Source organism: Labrus bergylta, chromosome 5 (assembly GCF_963930695.1).
Source record: "Labrus bergylta chromosome 5, fLabBer1.1, whole genome shotgun sequence".
Lineage (NCBI taxonomy): Eukaryota > Metazoa > Chordata > Actinopteri > Labriformes > Labridae > Labrus > Labrus bergylta.
In genome coordinates this window covers 33874810-33897729 of record NC_089199.1, presented here as the reverse complement: position 1 = coordinate 33897729, position 22920 = coordinate 33874810, and the positions used below count along the sequence as shown (strand labels likewise).

General features: G+C 45.6%; 1 protein-coding gene across 4 annotated transcripts; it reads right to left on the bottom strand.

The window, feature by feature from the left end:
* Nucleotides 1-886: 886 nt before the first annotated feature.
* LOC110005330 (potassium voltage-gated channel subfamily KQT member 2) lies at nt 887-22857 on the bottom strand. Of its 4 annotated transcripts, none has more exons than XM_020660694.3 (19): nt 22135-22857; nt 21470-21620; nt 20045-20135; nt 18336-18462; nt 16746-16921; nt 14220-14345; nt 13874-13984; nt 12999-13094; nt 11449-11543; nt 11294-11362; nt 9727-9756; nt 9310-9392; nt 8886-9107; nt 6430-6477; nt 5234-5342; nt 4359-4490; nt 4002-4122; nt 3724-3899; nt 887-3639 (listed from the first exon to the last, which is right to left on the bottom strand). In XM_020660694.3, exons 1-19 carry the CDS (start codon nt 22265-22267, stop codon nt 3039-3041), a joined length of 2697 nt encoding a protein of 898 aa, XP_020516350.2. In that variant the 5' UTR covers nt 22268-22857; the 3' UTR covers nt 887-3038. The 4 variants fall into 4 exon arrangements, with proteins under 4 accessions (XP_020516350.2, XP_020516351.2, XP_020516352.2 ...); XM_020660695.3 differs by having other exon boundaries at nt 9310-9389; nt 22135-22854; XM_020660696.3 differs by lacking the exon at nt 6430-6477 and having other exon boundaries at nt 22135-22850.
* Between the last annotated feature and the right edge of the window lie 63 nt (nt 22858-22920).

Below are 22920 nucleotides of genomic sequence, written 5' to 3'. Positions count from 1 at the left end.
TACAGTATGTTATTCTTCTTTTCTCTAGTCCCTCAATTAAACAACTTTTATACACGAGGGGAGGAGTCAGCCGGCCGTCCTGGCGATGTAAACAAAGTGAAGATAGGACTCTGAAAACTCTGAAAACATCACAGACAGTGGGACTCGGGTGTTACACCCATTGTAGACAGTCATGACTCACAGAGTTATTTTCAGAGGAGATACTTGATTTATATTTAAGTGTGAAAAATCACAGATTTTTGAATCACAAGTTGATTACCGTTTGTGTCCAAGGAAACTGTGAGGAAGGGGTGTGGCCTAGGAGAGGCAAATTGATGATTGTTTGCACCTGAGAGGGCGAGAGAGAGGAGACAGGATTGCTGCACAGTAGAGTGTTGGATAACTGGAGAAGGAGGGTTCTTGGATGCCAAACAATTAAAGGAGACGAGCGTTCATAAAAACCTGGAGTGGGCAGATTGTTCTGCTTTCTTTGCTCTGGAGGGAATGGACTGGAGCTTCAGATGATCGGGCAGTTATGAGATTATCATTGGAGTGGTAACGCTTCAACCCCTCTCAGGTGATATCGTCTCACTCTCTCTGTGTTACCTCACCTCAAGACGTCTCCTGCCACACACACACAGCTTTAAATCTTAGTTTTTGATGAACTTGAGTTCATGGACTTTGAACTTTAGTTATGAGATGTTTTGTTTAAATATGAAACATTTCTATTGTCCTGAATTTATGTGTAATGTATAAATGAACTTTGATTTAATTGTATTTCATGGCGTGGTTTTGCCCCCAATTGGACCCCTGCTCGATTTCAGTTACACTACTGTGTGTGCGTGTGTGTGTGTGTGTGTGTGTGTGTGTGTGTGTGTGTGTGTGTGTGTGTGTGTGTGTGTGTGTGTGTGTGTGTGTGTGTGTGTGTGTGTGTGTGTGTGTGTGTGTGTGTGTGTGTGTGTGTGTGTGTGTGTGTGTGTGTGTGTGTGTGTGTGTGTGTGTGTGTGTGTGTGTGTGTGTGTGTGTGTCCAGTTTAATGAGAGATAAGACCAGAGTTTCAGGTTGTTAAAGAGCTTTAATAAATATTTAAATACAATCAACAGGCAACATTATGGACAGTTTGTGTGACACAGAAATAAAGTTTTAGTTGTTCATGTTTCTCAAACACATTTAAAAGATTTGAGATGAAACAACTTGAAAAGACGTTGAGTGATACGTGTGGTTAGAAGTTATACGATGCTGCATTCAAAGACCATTCCAGAACAGATTGAGATGTTGGACACGCGGACGATATGCAAACCGCTCGCAGGAGTCTTCATTTCAGGTTTTTCCTCTAAGAATAAAAACATGAACATATAAAGGACAGCAAACGAGCAAAAGATGAGATTTGACTCCTGACACATCGTTAATAAATGTGCATCCTGTCCATCTTAGATTTTAAAATAAAGTATAATATCACCTCGTACTGGTGGATTCTGTGGGCGGGGCTTATCAATAATGGCTTCAGTCCGACTGTAAAACGTTCAACTCTTTGTGAAGACGTTTGTTTCAGAACGTTGTTTTTTTGGTTTCTTTGACTCGAGCCCGTACGTTTCACTTCCTGTGATAACGACTGATCTCAGGAGGTTTTCTATGTGTTTAAATGAACCTCCGGAAAACGACATGAATACCTGCTCGTTATCACGGTTAGTCCTCTTTGGGCTTCCTTAGTTCTCGGCCTGACACTTCTGCTTTTCCTCATCAACGTTGACTCTTTGTGTCGTTTACATTCCTGTTGCTGTATTCACTGAATTTGTTAGATTGTCCAGTCAGGGTTAAGCTAACGTTAGCTAGCAGCAGGTCTAACAGAAAGGTGTTGCGAACATTAGCATGTCATCAAGCTAACTACATGGCTCTGCGGGGTCAAAGGTCACTCAGATATAATACTTGATCAGGATTCAAACTGAAACTTCTGGCGCCAGTCCTCGGTGCTATCAGAGTTTAAGCTAACGTTAGCAGCTTTAGTTTGAAGTGTTTGGGAGGTTTTACCTGAGACAACATGTGCAGTTACTCATCCTGAAAGATCGACCTGTTAAAAATACGATTAGGTTTGAAAGATCAGCAGCCGAAAAGCCCAAAACGTCTAACACTACGATATATTAGGAGTAAAAATAGATCCTGTTTTAGTCAAATATAAGAGCAAGAAAAGTCCAAGATGGCGGTAAAGTCATGTCGGATGTTTTTGCATTAAACACTGAAAACATTCAGCACCGTGTTCAAACACCCCAGGTCCAGGTTTCAGGAGGATTCTGTGTTTGAGCTCCGGACAGAAACACAACGTTTGCATTGCGATGTGTCGGCCTGTCGTACACGCTGTTCCCATGATGCTTTGTGTTGTGAATGACTGTTAACAGGTCGCTGTGACGCAGATACAGTACACGTGTCTTAAACATCGAAACAATCATCAAATTAGGCGTAAGGATGTCCTCTGGCTGCACACTAGACGATATCCGGCCCGGTTTGTCCCTCTCGATGTTTGTGAAGGAGCGGCCTGATTCTTGGCTTGTCGCAACCGATAATTTGTCCAAATAATCCTCATGTGCAGAGTGTGACGTTTTACTGCTCCCGATCTGGAATCATAAAAATCAAACATGGTATTTATGATTCCTGATCATGTTGCCTCTCATGGGATAACCAATGAGAGCGAGCGGAGCGGGATGCTGCGTTCATTAACATGAGCAGGTGTGTGCGTTCAGAGGATTCTAAGGTTAAACATCGGTTGGATCTATCCTCATGTCCCGTTTTTAAAAAGATTTGAGGATCTTCTGGTGTGTAGCCAGACGTAGTCAGGTGTGAACGATTCAGTGACAGTGAGAACAAACGTTTGCTGTACAGGTTAAAACATTCACATGAATGAAATCAGCATGACCTCCACCCGATGCTTTGTGCCTCTCACTGTCCTCATGATGCTTCAGTCTGTAGCTCCAGCTGGTGTTTAAATCTTCAGATTCCCTCCTCGTTTTTAATCACAGTTTTATTTTCCTTTGAATTGTTTTGCTGGTTCTGTTCTGGATTACTCTCTACTGGGTTCCAGTCCAGGCCCGGTCTGTGTGGGGCGAGGGAGCACAGAGCTCTGAGTCGGAGTCCGACTCCCCCTGTGCGATGTAGGGCCGGACGGTGGCACAGCGGGCGCCGCCCCCTCCTCTGTTGTCTCCCGCGTTGGCAGAGTAGAAGCCGTTGTTGAGAAAGTCCATGTTCTCTCTGGACTGAGAGATGGAAAACCCACTGAAGGACCGCTGGAGCTCCTCGTGGTCTACGGACGGGATGGAGATGGAGTTCTCACTGTCCGGTTTCCCCTCCTCCCCTCCCCCTCCCTCGCCCCCCCTCTCCGCTCCTCCTCGCTCCCCCGTGCTGTGCCGGTTCGAGCGGTTCCCGCTGTGCCTCTCTCCGGCCGGAGGAGGTGGGAGTCGTACCAGAGACCCATCGCCCACAGGACTCGGAGTGTTACCATGACAACGCTGGGGAGGATGCGGGGCCTGCTGGCAGAGCTGAGAGCTGATTGGCTGCCAGGAGGTGGAGGGCGGGCAGGTGGGGGTGGTGTAGTTCCTGTGTCCAGTAGAGCTGCTGGAGCGGACCATCCTCGTCCCGGTACGACTCTTCTCTTGTTCCCCTGGTAACGCCCTGAACAACGAGCAAACGAGTTCACTAAAGAAAACATCTGCACACAAAACAGATAAAACAAAAGTAAAGACAGGAGACACTGACTGCATGTTCCTGGAGATGGACTGGCTCTTCTCCATATGATCCACTGGACTGTGGTAGGGCGGGGCCGGGTCCGGCTCCTTGGATCCAAAGTAGGCGTCGGTCTCAGCCTGGGGGATTCCCATTCGCTGGATGTAGATGTTGACAAGGAAGTCCAACTTCCTCTCCATGGACAAGACCTGAGGGACAGCAGAGGACCAATCAGATACTAGACTGCATCAGAAGGTTTCTGAGGTGCTCTGCCGGATCCTCTCAGCTTCAGACCGGTTTCTGTGGATTACCTGCTTCTCCACCTTCCCCAGCCGTCCCATCATGCTCGGGTCCTCAGGAAGCTCCTCATTGGCTGCTTTGGGACGGTCTTTGTCTGCAATAGGCGTTCCTCTGCCGACTATCTGATCCACCCTGCCCACCCAAACACAGGAAGTGTCAAACTGAGAACTTCAAGACTATGACCTCATGTAGAACATCAGAACCCGTTCAGCACCATGCAGAGTCCAGGACGGGCACTGAGAGAGGTTCAAGTTTACGAGCAAAGATCCCACATTCAGAACTATCAAAAAGTCAAATATACATTTATTAAACCAAAGGCCCCTTTTCTCCCAGCAAGGAAACCACTGAGGAGGGGTCTGAGGCGTTACCTTGACTGGAGGTTCTTGATGCGGGCCAGCATGTCCAAGTGTCCTGCTGAATACTGTTCGATCACGTCCATGACATCATAGGGACGAAGACTCTCTTTAAACTTCCTCTTAGACACCATGAAGCGCATGATGCTGAAAGAGAAACAGAACAGGAAGTCTGCTATCACCAGAGCGCTCATGGCTGGAGCTCAGGGGGTCTCTGGTACAAACAGGACATTCTGGACTCTGGAGACCAGATTCAGTCAAACATATACATTCCTCTGACAGGGGGTCTGCTCCTCTTTACGTGATTGGACCATAATCTCTATGACCAAATAATCCAACTAACAGGGTCAGTTACAAACCGTCAGTATGACCCCAGAGACATACTAAATCACGGGTCACATGACGTGTTTACAGTCTGACCCTGAAGAGGTGAAGTAGCTGGTTAATGTATTTGTTTCTCCTCTTAGCAGACTTCATCCTTTAAATTAATTTTCTAAGATGTTCCTCATTATCGCTTTGACCGGTTAGTTTCCGTTTCTGTTCCAAACCACTAAAAAAACAATATTAAAACAATAAGAATAAATGAATGATTGTCTCTCCAGCAGAATGATCGAGCAGCTTTATAAGCAAACAACTAAAAACAGTGACACAACAGAAACAGTGAATCTAACTGGAGGTCAGACTGACTGGTCTTACCCAACAGCTGATGGTGACCTTTGAACCTGGGGCGAGCAAAACATAAACCAAAAACAAACAAACAAAAAATAAGGTGAATCAAAAGCAGAATGAGTTCAGAGCATAATAACCAGCCAACAAAGCGTGAGGAAAGCGATGAGCGATGATAAAGTAAAATGATTTTCTGAATCAAGCTGAGCACAAAGACGTCGTACCAGATGGCTCTGATGGTCACTTTGAGCCCGGGAGTCAGATCCTGAGGGACGAACTCACAGTGGCAGCTCTTGTTGTCGTCCACCAGGTCTTCACCAGGAATGCTGGCATCTGTAACAGCAACATGGGTTAGCGGCGTCTCCACTCAGGGGCTGCACCTTCGAAAGGGCGCATTATAAAACCAATGACATCACAGCAGCAGGTCAAAGGTCGTCCCATTCCTAAGGCTCCTTCAGATGGACGGAGGATCCATCTGGTGCATCCTTCATGGCCTGACATATCCTGAGGCAGGTTTTAAAACACTTAAACACTTAATCTGGACTCAGCTGAGTCAAAAACCAACCGTTACTAAAATTAAAAGAAACTTCAAAATATCGTAAATAACGGGTTAAGTTACGTGATGTTAGGTGTTAACAGGTTCCGGTGTAGCTGTTCAGGTTGCTAGGCAATGGGACAGACAATTCCTAATGACACGATAAGGGCAGTAACAGGGAATCCTCCAAAGATTAGACCGTTTCGTTTCAGACTGGCCAGAGCGGTCGACAGAAGCTACGGAGTTCTTCATTTATTTTCATTTATTTATTATAGACAGGACAGGGGAGATAAAGTTAGAAATCAAGGAGACAGTAAGGAGGGGGGAATGACATTTAACCCAGGCCGCCTGCTTCGCAAATTATCTGCTAGGACATCGGTGCCCCTTTTTTTTGAATTAGCCACTTTTGGGTGCCTAGTATTTCTATTTTTGTTGCTGTGTCATCGAAACAGGTATCGCTATTGCTTCATTTGTACGAGAATTATATTGAAGTTTAGAAATCTGGTTCCATGAGATCACTAACAGCTCCTGTTGGAGGGACGTCATTCAGGGTCGCTGCCTGTAAGAGATGGATCCGAAGCAGACTGCAGGTTACAGAACATTTAGGTATAAGAGCAGTTGAAGAAGTCGAGACACCTTCAGCTCTCTGACTGTTCATCCTGCTGTCTCCAAGCTGTGCTGCGTCCACTATAACCAGTCCTCCAGTACCTGTATGCTCCACTTTGAGTTGATTTGACTCAAGTTTATGAAAAGTTAAATGTGAAACAGAGCCCCTCCAACAAGACAGGGCCGAGTCAATAGCTAATAGTTAGACGGTTAGCTAGCTACGCTTTAACACGGGTTAGGTTTGTGTTAGTGTGGTGGTGTCGGTGTATGTGTGCTGACCTGGGGAGCCCTTCTGTCTGAACTCTTCATCCTGCATCTCTATCAGCACTACAGGAGGAGCAGGAGGAGGAGGAGGAGGAGAGAGGAGACAAACCTTCATCAGAGGAACGTTACTTTCTGCTACGTCACCATCATGGTCTTAAACATCAACATCAAGGAGTGAAAACATCGATGAAGAAGCAGCAAAGATCTCACAGGTCAAACATGTAATCACATGAAAAATACCGTTAGCCTAGCTGAGCTGAGTACAAAGGCTGGAAGAAGGGGGGATACTGATAGCCTAGCTTAGCACAAACACCGGAGGCAGAGGAAAGCTTTTTGAAATGCTTGGCACAAAAACGGGCAGTGGGGAGGACAACTAGTTTTAAAAAGACACGAAAACCGTTAACCTCGATTAGCACAAACACTAGAAGCAGGGGGAGCTGTTAGCCTAGCTTAGCACAAACACTGGAAGCAGGGGGGAGCTGTTAGCCTAGCTTAGCACAAACACTGGAAGCAGGGGGGAGCTGTTAGCCTAGCTTAACACAAACACTTCACTCAAGAGAGGGCTGTTAGCCTAGCTTGGCTCAAACAGTGGAAGCAATGGGGAGATGTTAGCCTGGCTTAGCTTAGCACAAACACTGTTAATAAAGACATTAAACTACTTTAGATACCAGCATTTTCAGGCTTCACTGTGCAGTGATGGCTCCGGTTCAGGAGAGTCGTTTGTGTTTGTATACTGACACAAAAAGTTTCCAGAACCAGAAAATCACACAGAAAGGAGGCAGACATGTTTAAAACCAGTCAGATGAGAGTTGTCATAAATATCTTCTCAGGACCTTTTCCTCCTTTTCTTTCCTCTATTCTCCCTTTAGTTACCCTCTCTTCGTTTTTACTTGTTTTTTAAAAATTGTGTTTGATGAGTTCAACTCCATTTAAGTTTAACTACAGGAGAAGACGAGTTTCCCTTGTTTTTACTGTGAAATTTGTTTTATAGTGTAAATGTTGAGTATCCCTCTGCCAGATAACATTATAAATGTATACATATGTACATGTTAAGCTCTTTGTTTATTACACAACTTTCAGTTACATCTTTAAAATCTGATTAAATAAAATGCCTGGAAACTAAATTTTAGGATGGTGGTGACAGGATCAGAGGTGTTCAGTCGCTCATAATGAAGTGATTGTTATTGCTGTCTTGCTTGAAGCTGAGTCAGATAACCTCAAACTGTGCTGATGCTTCATCGTTCCACACGACAGAGGAGATTTAAAGCTGCACAAAGCTGATCTGATTCCTTCTTCCTGTGGTGTTTTATTGAACATCTGGGTCTTGTTTGAGGTCTTCTAGAGTCAGTAATGAACGTATGAATGTATTCAGCTACATGACATTGTGACCCAGTAACATCCCTGTTTCCCCCCCCTGCTCCGCTCCCTGTCTCTGTGGTGGATGTATAAAAAGCTGCAGGTCATAGGAGCGTCACACAAACACAAGCAGAGACGTCACAAACAGCCGGCACAGCAGAATAAAGTGTTTGCTTCAGCTACATTCACACAGAATCTGGCACTTCATGCAGGGTGGTGCAGTGAGGTGGACATGTTTATTTGTGCTACAGAACGCAATCACGGCTAAACCACCAACCACCAAGGTCTGGAAAATCACATCGGAATCAGAAGTCGTGAATACAAAATGCTCCCCTAACTGCGCTGCAGAGCAAACAGCATCTCTGTGCGCTGGTGCAGTTAGCGCATCATAATGCAGTCGTTTGTTTGTGCAAGTTAACCTTGCTGCAAAAACTGATTCACAAACAATGGCATTAACAGCCACATGCTGTTAGAGTGAACATTTTACCATCTGCTGAGAGTTGGCGGTAACTGCGTCACAGTATTTATCATGGACGTCATGCCCAAACCTTCCAGTGATCAGGACACATCTATACAACTTGAACTTTGTCCACGTGTGTGCAGACAGTCTCGTTATGGGAATGTGATTAATTAGGACAAGCTGCCCTCGCTGACTCTTTACATGAGAAAACTTTTTTATAAACCTCTAATCTTTAATCACATCCATTAAGCCTGGACTTTCTAATAAATAGGTGGTGTCCCCTCCCCATCCAGCCCATTACAGGACAGATCACTTTTATGAACGAGTTTGAAAAAAATGAATTTCCCCTCGCGGGATCAATAAAGTATAAATTAATTAAGAAATCGACCTGGAGGCAGAGCAGATAGCTGGTGCGTTTTATGCATAACTCAGAGCTATTAGTCTATTCTTCTTAGTGTATCCCCCAATGTGCACCAACAAACGGGAATAATGTTACAATTCACCCAGACAGAGGGGTTCATGCAACCCTGATTGTGGACCAATTTTGGTTTTGGTTGCGTTTGTTGTTCAGTAGTTTTGGATGTGAAAGCTTGAAAGCTCCGTCTGTTGGAGTTTTATAATACTTGGATTGCTGTGATTGCTCTGACTCTGTTACCTTCAGAGTTTTGTCGTGAAGCGGCTCCTCGGATCCTGAAGGCCTGTCTGGTTCTGCTACGTTCTCCAAAGCTCCAACTCTTTGGAACCTTGCTGGGACTGTCCTCAAGACTTGGCTCCATGCTGGGGGACCGCCGCATGGACTGAACTCCCCCCATGCTCCCTGGTCCTCCAGAACCCACACTAGGACTAGGACCCACGGATGGAGCAACACCGGGGGCGGCTGTAGGAATCACCAGAGACAGGAAGCAGGAACCAAAAAAAAAGATGTCAAGAATGGGACAAAGCAGGATTAGAAGCATTGATTCTGCTGGGTTCTTTTTTGTTTCCCTGTTTCATAAATCTGCCTTTTTCCTTCAAACCAGTTAATCTAAAACATCTACAATATTTTAAAAACATTAAGACAAAATGGTTCTCACACCCACCATGCTGAGGAGAGCCTTTCCCTTTGGTTCCAGAACTCCGAGGAGATGAGAATACCCTCTCCTTCAGACTGACCTTCTGGCTGCTGGGACAAAAAGAGAGACAGACAGAGGGTTCAAAGGAAGTAGGAAGCTTTGGGATCATGCAGGAAAAGGGAGAGGAATCAAATGTCTTTTTATCAGAACTGCAGCTGGCTGTCTTGGACTCCTGGGTAAAATAAGAGTTGAGCTGTCAGTCGATCACCACACAGTTACCTCTACTGATCTCAGATCTGCTAAAACTAAAAACAGAAGGCCAAATACTCTGACAGTTGGTCATTCAGTCTGAGTCTAAAATAAGTCTCTTCCTTACATTAATGGAGTCATGCCTTAGTTATGTCAGTCAGGAGTTATATGTAAGAGCAGGAAGTGAACTCTGACCTGGGGGACGGTTCAGGCTGGGCGTCCTTCCTGCAAAAAAAAAGATGATTCTGTCTCTATGAAATGTTACAACACGGATGAGTTTTGCATAGTTGATTATTCAACTATGCAAAAGCACCATCCTGTAACAAATGGCAGAGAATAAAAACATTAATCCTACACTTCACCTTTTTTAGTTAATCACATGTTGTGTCATTTGGAGATCGTCTTGCAGTATATCAGTTATCAGAGAATCACTGTGTTGTAATATGAGCATCATCGTAGGCCAAGTATCGTAATCGTATCAAAACGTATAATTTTGTATCGTAACATGACGTATCATATCGTATGGTATCGTAACATAACGCAAAGTATTGGAACGTATCTTAACCTTATTGAAACATATATCATAACATAACCTAATACAATAATTGTGTTGTATTGTAATGTAATGTTACGTTTTTATCATATGGCATAATAACGTAACTTATCCTATCGTTACGTAACTTAATGTAACATAACGTAACGTATGCTAACGTATTGTATCCTGTGCTATGCTATGATATTATACTGTGAAGTATCCTATCATTGTTTATCGTTCCGTAACTCAACGTAACATAATGTAACGTAACATGTCGTATCAAAACTTTTTTCCGTAAAAAATACGTATCGTATTGTAACAAATCGTGTCATTACGTATCTAACTGTATTAAATTGTATCGTATAGTGAGGTATCATATCGTAACGTAACTTAACGTAAAGTATCATTACCCATTGTAACAAACCTTATTGTAACATGTCGTACTGTATCAAAAAGTAAAGTAATGTAATGCATTGTATTGTTTTCTATTGTAACGTAATGGTATTGGTCAGATCGCATCGTAACGTAACTTATCGCAAGTTACGCTAACGTATTGTATCATGTGATATAGTATCGTAAAGTATCCTATTGTTTATCTTAAGCTATTGTATCTTAACATTACGTAACTTAATGTAACATAACGTATCGTAACGTAGCATATATATCGTAAAGTTACATATCATAATGTAACAGATCGTATTAAAACTATACAAACATTTTTGTATTGTAGTGTATGTATTGTAACATATTGTATTGTAATAAAATGTTATCGTAACATATCGTATCATAACTTAATGTATCGCATTAAGACTTTATCGTAGCGTAACATTTTGTATTGTCGTGTGTGGTATCGTAACATATGTTGTAATGTATCGGATTAAAATGTTACTTTATTGTAACGGATCAAATCGTAACTTAACGTATCATATTAAGACTTTGCCGAATCGTAACCTATTGTACACATTCTTCGCACACAACGTGTCGTAGTGTATCATATATCGTAAAGTTACATATATTGTAATGTAAAAGATCGTGAAACTGTAAAACTTTATCGTAGCATAACATTTTGTACTGTAGTGTATGGAATCGTAACATATCGTAACATCATATTGTAACATATCGTGAGTGACCCTGCGATTTCGACCCCTGATCAGACTCCACAACATCGTCTCTGCAGTATCTGAAGTCGTTTAGGTGTCATGTTACGTCAGAATCGAACGCTCAGACCTGAATGAAAGTCCAGATTTGTTCTTGAGGTTCCTCAACAGATCCAACTGATTGAGAGGTGGAATCAACCTGGAGACACACAAAGAAGATTCAGTCAAAAAGAGGGGCACTGATAGAAAACAAGCATGTGTGTGGGTGGACAGGTGGAGGCTCACCTGTACATGGGGACAGAGACGGTCCTTTCGTAATAATCCCAGGTTGAATTCAAATCAGTCCGGCTCAGGTTTGTGGCGTAAACTCTCCACGCCGCCTGCAGAGACAGGAAATGAAAAACAGCTATAAACGAGATTCTGATGGAAAAAGTCTGAAAACAAATCTACGTATTGAAAGCTGCACACCAGCTCAAGGTGTTTATCCTCTTCAGTTTGAGTCAGGTTTAAATCCTCCTGCGTCCCTGATCTCAGAGTCTTCAGTGACAGGAAACTCATCCTGTCATGTCAACTCTGTCCTTGGATTTAAAGAGGATCTGAGCTTTTATCAGCTCAGTGTAACATTTGAGGATGAGGAAAATGATGTTGCTCCTCTGACACATCGGTCTGTTCTTAAAGCTAATAGAGAGCAAGACCCTGTAAAAGTTAATCCAGCATGCTGTTGTAATGCTGAGTTCAGGTCGGTACTGCTGCTCTCTTTGTCTCTCTACAAGTATATAATGAAGTGAAAGTTAGCAGCTCATGTCGGCACTGACCCAAAGGATGTTGAAACAAAGTGGTAACCTCTGGTGTTGGAAAATGAATCCTATGCAGAAGAGACTCAAACAGCTGATCAGTGCGCTGCAGGGGAACACACATGTTGTTAAGCAGAAGTTGCTTGCTAGCAGAAAACGTCCATGTCTGTGTAGCCGTATAGCCTAGCTTACATGCCTGCACTCTGCCGGTCTCTCCTTAAAGTCTTCATATGTGATGTTTCACACTTAAATAGAAATCAAGTATCTCCTCTGAAAATAACTCTGTGAGTCATGACTGTCTACAATGGGTGTAACACCCGAGTCCCACTGTCTGTGATGTTTTCAGAGTTTTCAGAGTCCTATCTTCACTTTGTTTACATCGCCAGGACAGCCGGCTGACTCCTCCCCTCGTGTATAAAAGTTGTTTAATTGAGGGACTAGAGAAAAGAAGAATAACATACTGTACTCACTGCTTAACTGTGTTTCTAGATCACGCTCATTTCAGGTAAATTTACATGCAGTGTGAAGATACCAGCATAATAAAGATCGCTAGCATTAGCATGCTAACACAACAATGCAGTGCCAGTTGTTTTGGTTTCATGCTGGTGCTCAAGGGCGACATCTGCTGGATCAAAAATCACAAAGCCTTTAAAGGGGCCACGCAGACCGGCATCTCCTGTGGCTAAAATACTCACTATAGACGAGTACCTCATACAGTCTCACTTCAAAAATACACAACTATCCCACTAGGCCCACATCAGCTGCAGCGCTTTGCCTTTTTCCAGACTCCTGATCTAAATGTAGTTTGAGACAGCACCCATCATTCAGCTTCCTAACATCTCCTTAGGAACCAATGGGTGATGTCACTGAGGCTACGTCCATGTTTCATACACTCAGAGACCACTATCAGGGGATTACTTTGATACTGAATCAAAGAAAAGAAGGATTCTCAGGCAAGTTCTGAAGCGTCATTGTTCTCTAACCTCTCGGAGGATTTAGAGTCAGGTTCTTTGAACATCAGAGAAAGTAACATCAGTTCACCTGTATGAGTCCGGCTGCTGGGTTTCTTCTTTTCTCAAAGTGTTTCTGTCTGTGCTGCTCCTGAACCTTCAGAGCAAAACCAGAGCCGAGGATCCCCTGAGAGACAGACAGACAGACAGACAGACAGACAGACACACAGGCAGACAGACAGACACACACACAGACAGACAGACAGACAGACACACAGACAGACAGACAGACAGACAGACAGACAGACAGGCAGACAGACAGACAGACAGACAGACACACACACAGACAGACAAGACAGACAGACAGACATACAAGACAGACAGACAGACACACACACAGACAGACAGACAGACACACAGACAGACAGACACACAGACAGACAGACAGACAGACACACAGACAGACAGACAAGACAGACAGACAGACAGACAGACACACAGACAGACAGACAGGCAGACAGACAGACAGACAGACAGACAGACCAGGCAGGCAGACATACAGACAGGCAGACAGACACACAGACAGACAGACACACAGACAGACACGCAGACAGACAGACAGACAGACAGACAGACAGACAGACAGACAGACAAGACAGACAGACAGACAGACACACAAGCAGATACACAGAAAGGCAGACAGACAGACAGAAAGGCAGACAGACAGACACACAGGCAGACAGACAGACAGACAGACAGACACACAGGCAGGCAGACAGACAGAGAGACAGACACACAGGCAGACAGACAGACAGACAGACAGACAGACAGACAGACACAGACAGACAGACACACAGGCAGACACACAGGCAGACAGACAGACACACAGGCAGACAGACAGGTGAGCAGGGACCAGCTGGAGGTCGATCTGACAGGTAAACTCGTGTAAACATTGGATCAACTCACAGCTGGCAGAGCGAAGAATGAAACTCCGATCAGAGTGAAGGTCGCCGCCAGCAGGCGTCCATTCCAGGTGATCGGGAACTTGTCTCCATAACCTATGGTTGTCAAGGTGATCTGACAGAAACAGACAACAACCAATCAGATCGTCTGATCAATGAGAGAAAAATAGGTCCTCCTCAAAGATCTCAGAGCTCTGGACATTAAGATATATATATATATCTAACATTTCTGCAGCTTTACCTCGACCATCACCCTGTGTGTGTGTGTGTGTGTGTGTGTGTGTGTGTGTGTGTGTGTGTGTGTGTGTGTGTGTGTGTGTGTGTGTGTGTTAGTTAGTGTGTATTCTCACCAGTCCCCACCAGAGGGCGTCTGCGTACGTCTCAAACTGTTCGTTGTCTTCTTTTTCTGCCAAATAAACGAGGAAACTGGCAAGAATGAGACACAGGAAGCCGATATACCACGCAGTGATCAGCTCCTGCAGAGACACAGAAACAAACAGAAGAGTTCAGTTTCTTGATGGAAAAATACTTATGAGTCTGGAAGTGCGAGTAAAGTAATGTGTGACTTTCAGAGAAGAATTTCAGACCAAAACAAATGCTCTCTTTGGACACACCTCCTTCATGCCTCAGTTCCCCCCTCCCCTCCTGTTTCCACATCACATCACTTGGACCTGCTGCGGAAAAAATACTAGGGGTCTGGTCGGAGAAACTCCGGGTGAATTCCGAGTGAAACATTTGGCTGTTTGTGTTCACACATGCAGCTCCTTCAGGAAATATCCAGAGTTTTTTAGGAGATTTCTGCAAGTGTGAAAGCACTATCTGACTCTGTCATTATGTCTTGCATTATAGGAGAGGTTCATGTGAAAAAAGACATTCGGCCGTCTGAGCGAGAATGAAGAAGCATGTCAGCAGGATTCCTCTGTCTGAGGGCTGTGAACACAGAGCTCAGAACAACAAACCCAGAGGAAGTTTGACTTCACTCTCTTTTTAGAAAGACATTACTCAACGATATTTGATTTTTGCTGTATTCATTCAGAATGTTTATACCTTTAAGAGACCTAAAGCACCTCTCAGAGGGCAGCGGGGTGAAAAGAGGAGACTTGTTTATCACGGTACGTCGGACTGTTTGCAGAGTTTCAGGTGTACAAACACCACAGAGCGGTCTCGAGAACAGACAACACAGAGGCCTCTGAGGAAACAGACGACCGCAAACAAGAAGATAACAGAGGAGGAAGAAGAAAACAGAGAGGGAGGGCAAAGGGCGATCAACACTCAGCCTGTGACTCAAGTTTCTGTAGAATCATTTCTTACTAAGCAGCAGTGTGATGGTTTAAACACAGAGTCAGAACTACAGTCTGTAAAGTGTTGTTTTAAGTTCAGACGAGGTCTCAGCGGAAAGACTACACTCAAGGTTTCTGAGGGGGCGGTGCAGAAACTGGATCAATACATACAGCTCTGTTCCCCGAGAGATGGAAAAACAATCCTCACAGAAGAAAGACATTCTGAAATAAAGAACACAAGACCTGAATGTGCAAAAGTTCAGTCAGAGGAGTGAGAAGACGTTTCTCTCTCAGGAGGGAACACCGGGTCAGACACTCAGGTGAGGTTTATCACAGACACAGAAGGATGGATGTAAGACGAGGAAGAGCAGTGAGGATTACACTGCAGGGATGAAAACAGTGAAACATCCATTAACTAAACCGCTTTTCCTGTTCGGGGTCGCAGGGGGCCGGAGCCGATCCCGGCTGTCATTGAGCGAGAGGCTGTGGCGTGTTAAGAGTGCCCCGTTTAGAAATCCTAAATATTAAACACGTTCAATATTCAGGATCAAAAATCCTGATGTGTGGGGAGAACATCGAGGACGGCCGAGCAAGCTGACTGAAACTGGAAGCACAACAAACATCACCATGGCAACGACAATAAACGTGAAGCATGACGTTAGACAGACGTCAGAAACGGAGGATCAACGTTTCTGTTAAACAGCAAACCAGCTGACGAGGACAGGAGTAGCGGGACGCTAACAGTTAGCCACATTTAGCTCGAGCATTGTGTTTGGTGACTCTCAAGTGGCGTTTGATGGCGTGAGGTGACGAGTTGTGAGAGTGGAGACTCTGGTTGTTGGTGAATCTGTGAGTGTGTGCTGAGTCAGTGGTCTCGTTTCTCTCCACACTGAACTGTCGTCATGTGAGGCTCTGTGAGTGTGTGTCAGGTTTAACCTCCCTGTAGACTCTCTGGATGGAAGCTGTCTGCCTTCTGAGTGCTCCATGAACGAGGTAAAGTGCTCCATGTATTAAATAAAGAGTTTAAAGAGTTTAAAGAGTTTAGAGAGCTGTTAAGAAATCAAATAAAGTTGAAACTGGAGTTTAGATACGGAGGCAGGATGGAGCAGAAATCAATAACTGAGAAGAAGAAGGTTCAGATGGAGAGAAGACGACACCGATAAACCAATACTGCTGACACACACACACACTGACACACACACACACACACACACACTGACACACACACACACACACACACACACACACACACACACACTGACACACACACACACACACACACACACACACACACTGACACACACACACACACACACACACTGACACACACACACACACACACACACACACACACACACACACACACACACACACACACACACACATACTGAAACACACACACACAGACACACACACACACACACACACACACACACACACACACACACACACACACACACACACACACATACTGAAACACACACACACAGACACACACACACACACACACACACACACACACACACACACACATACTGAAACACAAACACACACACACAGACAGACAGACAGACAGACAGGTATCTCCCAGGGTACCTTGCTGTGGGCGTACACGACTGATCCCAGCAGTTTCCAGGTTCCCCCCCGGCGGTCCATCCGGATCATTCTCAGGATCTGAAGGAAACGGAGCGACCTGATGGCCGAGGTGGCGAAGACGTTCCCCTGAGTCCCCGCAGCCAAGACGGAGATCGACGCTATCAACACCATGATGTCTGCACACAGACAGGTCAGAGAGACAGACAGGTCAGAGAGACAGACAGGTCAGAGAGACAGACAGGTCAGAGACGGACAGGTCAGAGAGACAGACAGGTCAGAGAGACAGGCAGGTCAGAGAGACAGGCAGGTCAGAGACGGACAGGTCAGAGAGACAGGCAGGTCAGAGAGACAGGCAGGTCAGAGAGACAGACAGGTCAGAGACGGACAGGTCAGAGAGACAGACAGGTCAGAGACGGACAGGTCAGAGAGACAGGCAGGTCAGAGAGACAGGCAGGTCAGAGACGGACAGGTCAGAGAGACAGGCAGGTCAGAGAGACAGGCAGGTCAGAGAGACAGACAGGTCAGAGAGACAGACAGGTCAGAGACGGACAGGTCAGAGAGACAGACAGGTCAGAGACGGACAGGTCAGAGAGACAGACAGGTCAGAGAGACAGACAGGTCAGAGAGACAGACAGGTCAAGGGTCAGAGAGACAGACAGGTCAGAGACAGAGAGGTCAGAGAGACAGACAGGTCAGAGACGGATAGGTCAGAGAGGTCAGAGAGACAGACAGGTCAAGGGTCAGAGAGACAGACAGGTCAGAGACAGAGAGGTCAGAGAGACAGGCAGGTCAGAGACGGACAGGTCAGAGAGACAGGCAGGTCAGAGAGACAGGCAGGTCAGAGAGACAGACAGGTCAGAGAGACAGGCAGGTCAGAGAGACAGACAGGTCAGAGAGACAGACAGGTCAGAGACGGACAGGTCAGAGAGACAGACAGGTCAGAGAGACAGACAGGTCAGAGAGACAGACAGGTCAAGGGTCAGAGAGACAGACAGGTCAGAGACAGAGAGGTCAGAGAGACAGACAGGTCAGAGACGGACAGGTCAGAGAGGTCAGAGAGACAGACAGGTCAAGGGTCAGAGAGACAGACAGGTCAGAGACAGAGAGGTCAGAGAGACAGACAGGTCAGAGAGACAGACAGGTCAGAGAGACAGGCAGGTCAGAGAGACAGACAGGTCAGAGACGGACAAGTCAAGGGTCAGAGAGACAGGTCAGAGAGACAGACAGGTCAGAGAGACAGGTCAGAGAGACAGACAGGTCAGAGAGACAGGCAGGTCAGAGAGACAGACAGGTCAGAGACGGACAAGTCAAGGGTCAGAGAGACAGGTCAGAGGGACAGAGAGGTCAAGGGTCAGAGAGACAGACAGGTCAGAGAGACAGAGAGGTCAAGGGTCAGAGAGACAGACAGGTCAGAGAGACAGGCAGGTCAGAGAGACAGACAGGTCAGAGACGGACAAGTCAAGGGTCAGAGAGACAGGTCAGAGGGACAGAGAGGTCAAGGGTCAGAGAGACAGACAGGTCAGAGAGACAGAGAGGTCAAGGGTCAGAGAGACAGACAGGTCAGAGAGACAGACAGGTTGTTGTACTCACCGATGACACAGAAAGGTTTTCTGGCGAACTTGAGTCGTCCTCTCCATCCTCTGTATCGACAACAACAACCTGCAGCCCAGATCCTCACCATGTACTCCACCCCGAACACCACGATGGTGACCACTTCCTGTCACATGACACCAACACGCCGTTCAAACACAACTGCTCCTTTTACAGGCATTAAGAAAACTAAATGATAAACAGAAATGATGAAGAGAAGCTTTGAGCAGCCTGTTGTGACACTAGCCCCGCCTCTAACAAGGCAAAGAGCCAATCATAGTTCAGGATTACGCGGTGGCCAATCAGATTTCTACCCAGGCCACCCTTTGGCCCCGCCCCCTGTCCATCAAGACAGAAAAAGTGTTTGGCTCTGAACAGCTGCAGTATTTCAGGTTTCAGTTTCACACTGATCCTGTGAGGAACGAGAGCGATCATCAGACACTCTCAGTTTTCCTGGATGGAGACGTCCTCAGTGCAGCGAGCCGAGCCATGAAAAATCAATAAGAAACATCGATTGTGCTGATTCAGCAGCACCTCAGAGCAACATGTTCCAGCTGGTCAAACATGAGTCGACAGATTTCCTCTCATCGGATCGTTTCTGTGTTCGTGTTTTAAGAAGAATCAAACGGCGTTCTGGAAGCTGCTGCTGGTGGATTTTACGTCCATCGACTAAACGATTAACCTCTCAGTGAAGTGACGGGGGAAGAACAGTTCAACCGTTCATTCGCTCCAGGCTGAAATAACGCCAGACACACTCTGTACACTGCGTCTGTCCTGACGCCTTCAGACGCCTTACAGCACAGCGCTCTTCGATTTATCACAGGCCTTGAACGCATCACTGAGATCTCTATTGATCTGAAGGCGGGCCCTCATTCACTCAATGAAGAGAGCAGCACAGTGTTTTGTTTATTTACAGGACCCTGATTGGTCGACTCCCTCTTTACCTGACGATGACGACTTCTGTCTTTAAACATTTCAAACCATTCAGACAGATCTTAAACCCGGGTCACTTTAAAACACAGAGGGGTCAGACTGCACTTATACTGACGCTGCACCCGTCAGGGGCGTGTCCAGACTTTTTGGACTGGGGGGGGGGGGGCGCTGACTTGTGCGGGGTCGGCCTGATGTTTGTGTGCACACATGAATGAAGAGCATTCATTTAAACCCTGAACGAATCACATCGACTTATAAGTCGAACAAGATGAGAGCGACACATGTTGCCAACAAACATCTGAACGCTGAAAACGAAGAGCTGCCTGTTGGAACACAAGTCCCGCCTCTGGCAATGCAAATAGCCAGTAATAGGCAAGGATTTTGGGGTGGCCAATAAGAGTTCAAGGGGGGGCCCATGCCACCCCTCTGGACACGCCCCTGGCACCCGTTATGTGGATGAACTTTAAAAAGACATACCGCATTTTTTAAAGAGCTAGTGTCTGAACTACTCAGAGAAGCAAAATGTTTGAACTGTTTTAAAATCATTAAAATGATCTGCAAGTATGAACGAGTGTTTCAGTGTCTTCAATTGTAACTGTGTTTATCTTTGTTCTGTTTTTATTTGTACTGCTGCTTGAATAGAGAGCTCGGTCTCCTGCTAAAGTAAGGTTTTTAAAATCGTATTAAAATACAGAAACTCAGAGAGGATGTGATTTGTAGACTGTGGTCAGTGTGTGCTCGCTGATGGAGAGGTAAATGTTGTTTTTTTGTTTTACCAGAGTGTAGAGAGCGTCCTCTGAACTCTTCTCGTACTCTTTGATGGTGGAGAACACAGACAGAACCAGGCAGGAGAAGACCAGCAGGAACCTGAACAGAGAACACACTCGTTAAGACACACAATCTGTTCCTGCTTCACACTCCGCTCTCTGAAATCTGACCTCAGATCTGTGTTTCAGGGGGAAGATTGATGCTGTGACACCTGATCGGAGAGCTGTCTTTATTTATAGATCTTCAGATGTTCCTGGAAGAGCAGACTGCAGTTAACTATTTTAACCAATTAATGGGGTCCATGTCCATCAGTAATCATTAAAGTGGAGTTTAGAGAGCTTTGATTACATTTCCTGTCAACACCTGCTCGGCTCTCTGTTTAGACTCTGAATGTGGGTCATTAAACCCCCAGAGCTCTGACGACTAACTGGATGTTTTAAGACGAACAAAAACTGATCAGTACTGCAGTCTAAATTCTAAACATCATAGAGAGCTGTCTCCCCCCCTCCTCTCTAGAGTGGATGCTCACTCAGGTCACCATGTGGTGGACTCTGAAGCTTCAGTGTTTATCCAGCTCTGCATGGGTCTGTAAACCTTTCTGTGTTCTAACCTCTCTCCATTTTTCAAAAGCATCTCCAATATTGATCCTAGTTTGAGCACGTTTCTGCTCGTGGAGCTTATTAGAAACATGCAGAGGCTTTTTAGGTCGGGTACAATCACTTCTATCTGAACCACTTCTCTTGCCCGCTTCCATCACTGCAACACCTGTTGACCTGATAACTGCTCTCATATCTGACAAACCGAGGGGCGTCCAAAACGGCCGTGTGGGGGCGTGTCTTAAAAGCGCCTACCTTCTCTGGTCCAAACAAATCCAGAGCATTCAGGAGCAGAATCTAAAGTTAGAAGGAGGACATACTGGCTGCTGCATTGTTGTCAGAGAAGCCAGCACTTCAACATAGCATGTTTCCTTAATGATCAGAGAGTAAGATACCTTTATCATCTCACTCTCCACACAGCTCACTGATTGGATCTTTAAGTGGTTGGCATGCTAACAAGTTAATCTAAGACAGGTATACACAGATAGATGTGGTTGTAGACAGATGGATGTATTGAGATTTTGTAAATCAGGTGTATGGACAGGTTCATACAAAGTAAGATAGAAATGGGCATACACAGGTAAACTAAAAGGTGTATAAACAGTAAACGTGTTCATACAGTGAGACATAGAGGGGTGAATACAGGTAGATAGACAGGTTATAGATAATTAGACAGGTGTTTAAAAAGAGGAGGGGGATTGACATGTGTATAGAAAGATGTATTAACAGGTAAACAGGTTGTTGCATATATATATATATACACACACCAGGTGTGTGTACAGTATAGATGGGTAGACAGGTGTGTGTATAGACAGGTGTGTATAGACAGGTAGTTACACGTATGCGTGGTAGATGAAGGCCCATCCTCGGGGTCTCTCCAGCGCATTGTACAGGAAGTTCTGCAGTCGTCTGTAGAAGGCGTTTCTCTTTGGAGGTTTCTTCACACCTGAGACGCTGGTGCGCTGCCGCCGAGGCCCCTCCTCTCCACCTGAGCACAGGTGATATTTAAAAAGAACTGAGTCAGCTTTTTAATTCATTTTAAATGAACTATAGACCCACAGAGACCTTTCCTCCTCTCAGAGTCTTCTTTACATTTACACATTTCTCTCACTGATCGGCTTCTTAACTTCAGTGTCTCATGGAGAACAACATCATGATATATCAGGCTGTCATTGTTCCACTTTGACTATTTAAGGTTTGAATACATTAATTGGAAGAGGCACCAGCCAATCACAGCAGCAGTCTGATTGAAATGTGCAGGTCTGGACATAAACAGGGTGCTGTGGTTCACGTGAGATCATCAGAAACAGCAGCTGATAAAATGAAACACTCAGCATTTAAAACTGACACACACACACACACACACACACACACACACACACACACACACACACACACACACACACACACACACACACACACACACACACACACACACACACACACAATGTATTCCATGTATTCCGGTAATTAACGCTCGTGAGCCTGCAGCTGATGTTTACCTGCAATGAGCAGAACCCCGTCCCTGCTGGACTCGGTTCCCCCAGCCTCCAAACCCACAAAGCCGACCTTTAGCTTCTTCTGGTCGGCCTGTGCTCCGGGGAACACCCCGCCGTTCCGGGATTTCTGCACCATGACTGAAAGACGCGACCTGCAACGACCTGCCGATCTACTTCCAACCCGCGGACATGAAGCTGCGGCCGGCCAGGCCCGGAGGGAGCATCGCTGCTGCGGAGCGGAGGAGAGAGGAGAGGAGGAGCAGAGGAGGAGGAGGAGGAGGTGAAACGAGGAGCAGGAGAGAGGAATGCAGGAAAACAAAACCCGCAGAGACACAGTCGGGCAGCAGATTGGCTGATCAGCAGTTTTTTTTTCCCCTTCAGCGACTTCCCGCAGAAGAAGGATATGGAATGACGTCAGCGATGGTTGATTGATCAAGCTTCCAGATAAAGAAGAAAAAAACACAACTGATCAGCTGATCAGTTTAATGATCGAAACGAAACACGCCAGAGAAAGATCAATGTGTGCGTGTGCTGTCATCTCTGCCCGTCACCACGGTAACCGGATAATAGGGAGGCGGTAACCATGGCAACGGGAGGAGAGAGGCAGGTCCAGTTAAACAGATCAGCAACTGAATCACAATACAGCAGGGAGGGAGGAGGGGAAGAGGAGAGGAGGCGGGACATAGAGGGTATGGGGAAAAGGGGAGAGGAGGCAGGAGAGAAGGAAAGGTGGAGGAGAGGAGCATGAAGAGGAGAGAAGAGAAGAGAGAGGAGGATATAAGCAAAGGA

Excerpts from the sequence above, each read along its gene's own strand:
- LOC110005330 (XM_020660694.3), bottom strand. The coding sequence starts at position 22,267 with ATGGTGCAGAAATCCCGGAACGGCGGGGTGTTCCCCGGAGCACAGGCC. Across the intron at positions 11,363-11,448 it reads GTCTCTGTCCCCATGTACAG|GTTGATTCCACCTCTCAATC; the intron begins GTGAGCCTCCAC and ends GTGTGTCTCCAG. Across the intron at positions 9,757-11,293 it reads AAATCTGGACTTTCATTCAG|GAAGGACGCCCAGCCTGAAC; the intron begins GTCTGAGCGTTC and ends TTTTTTTTGCAG.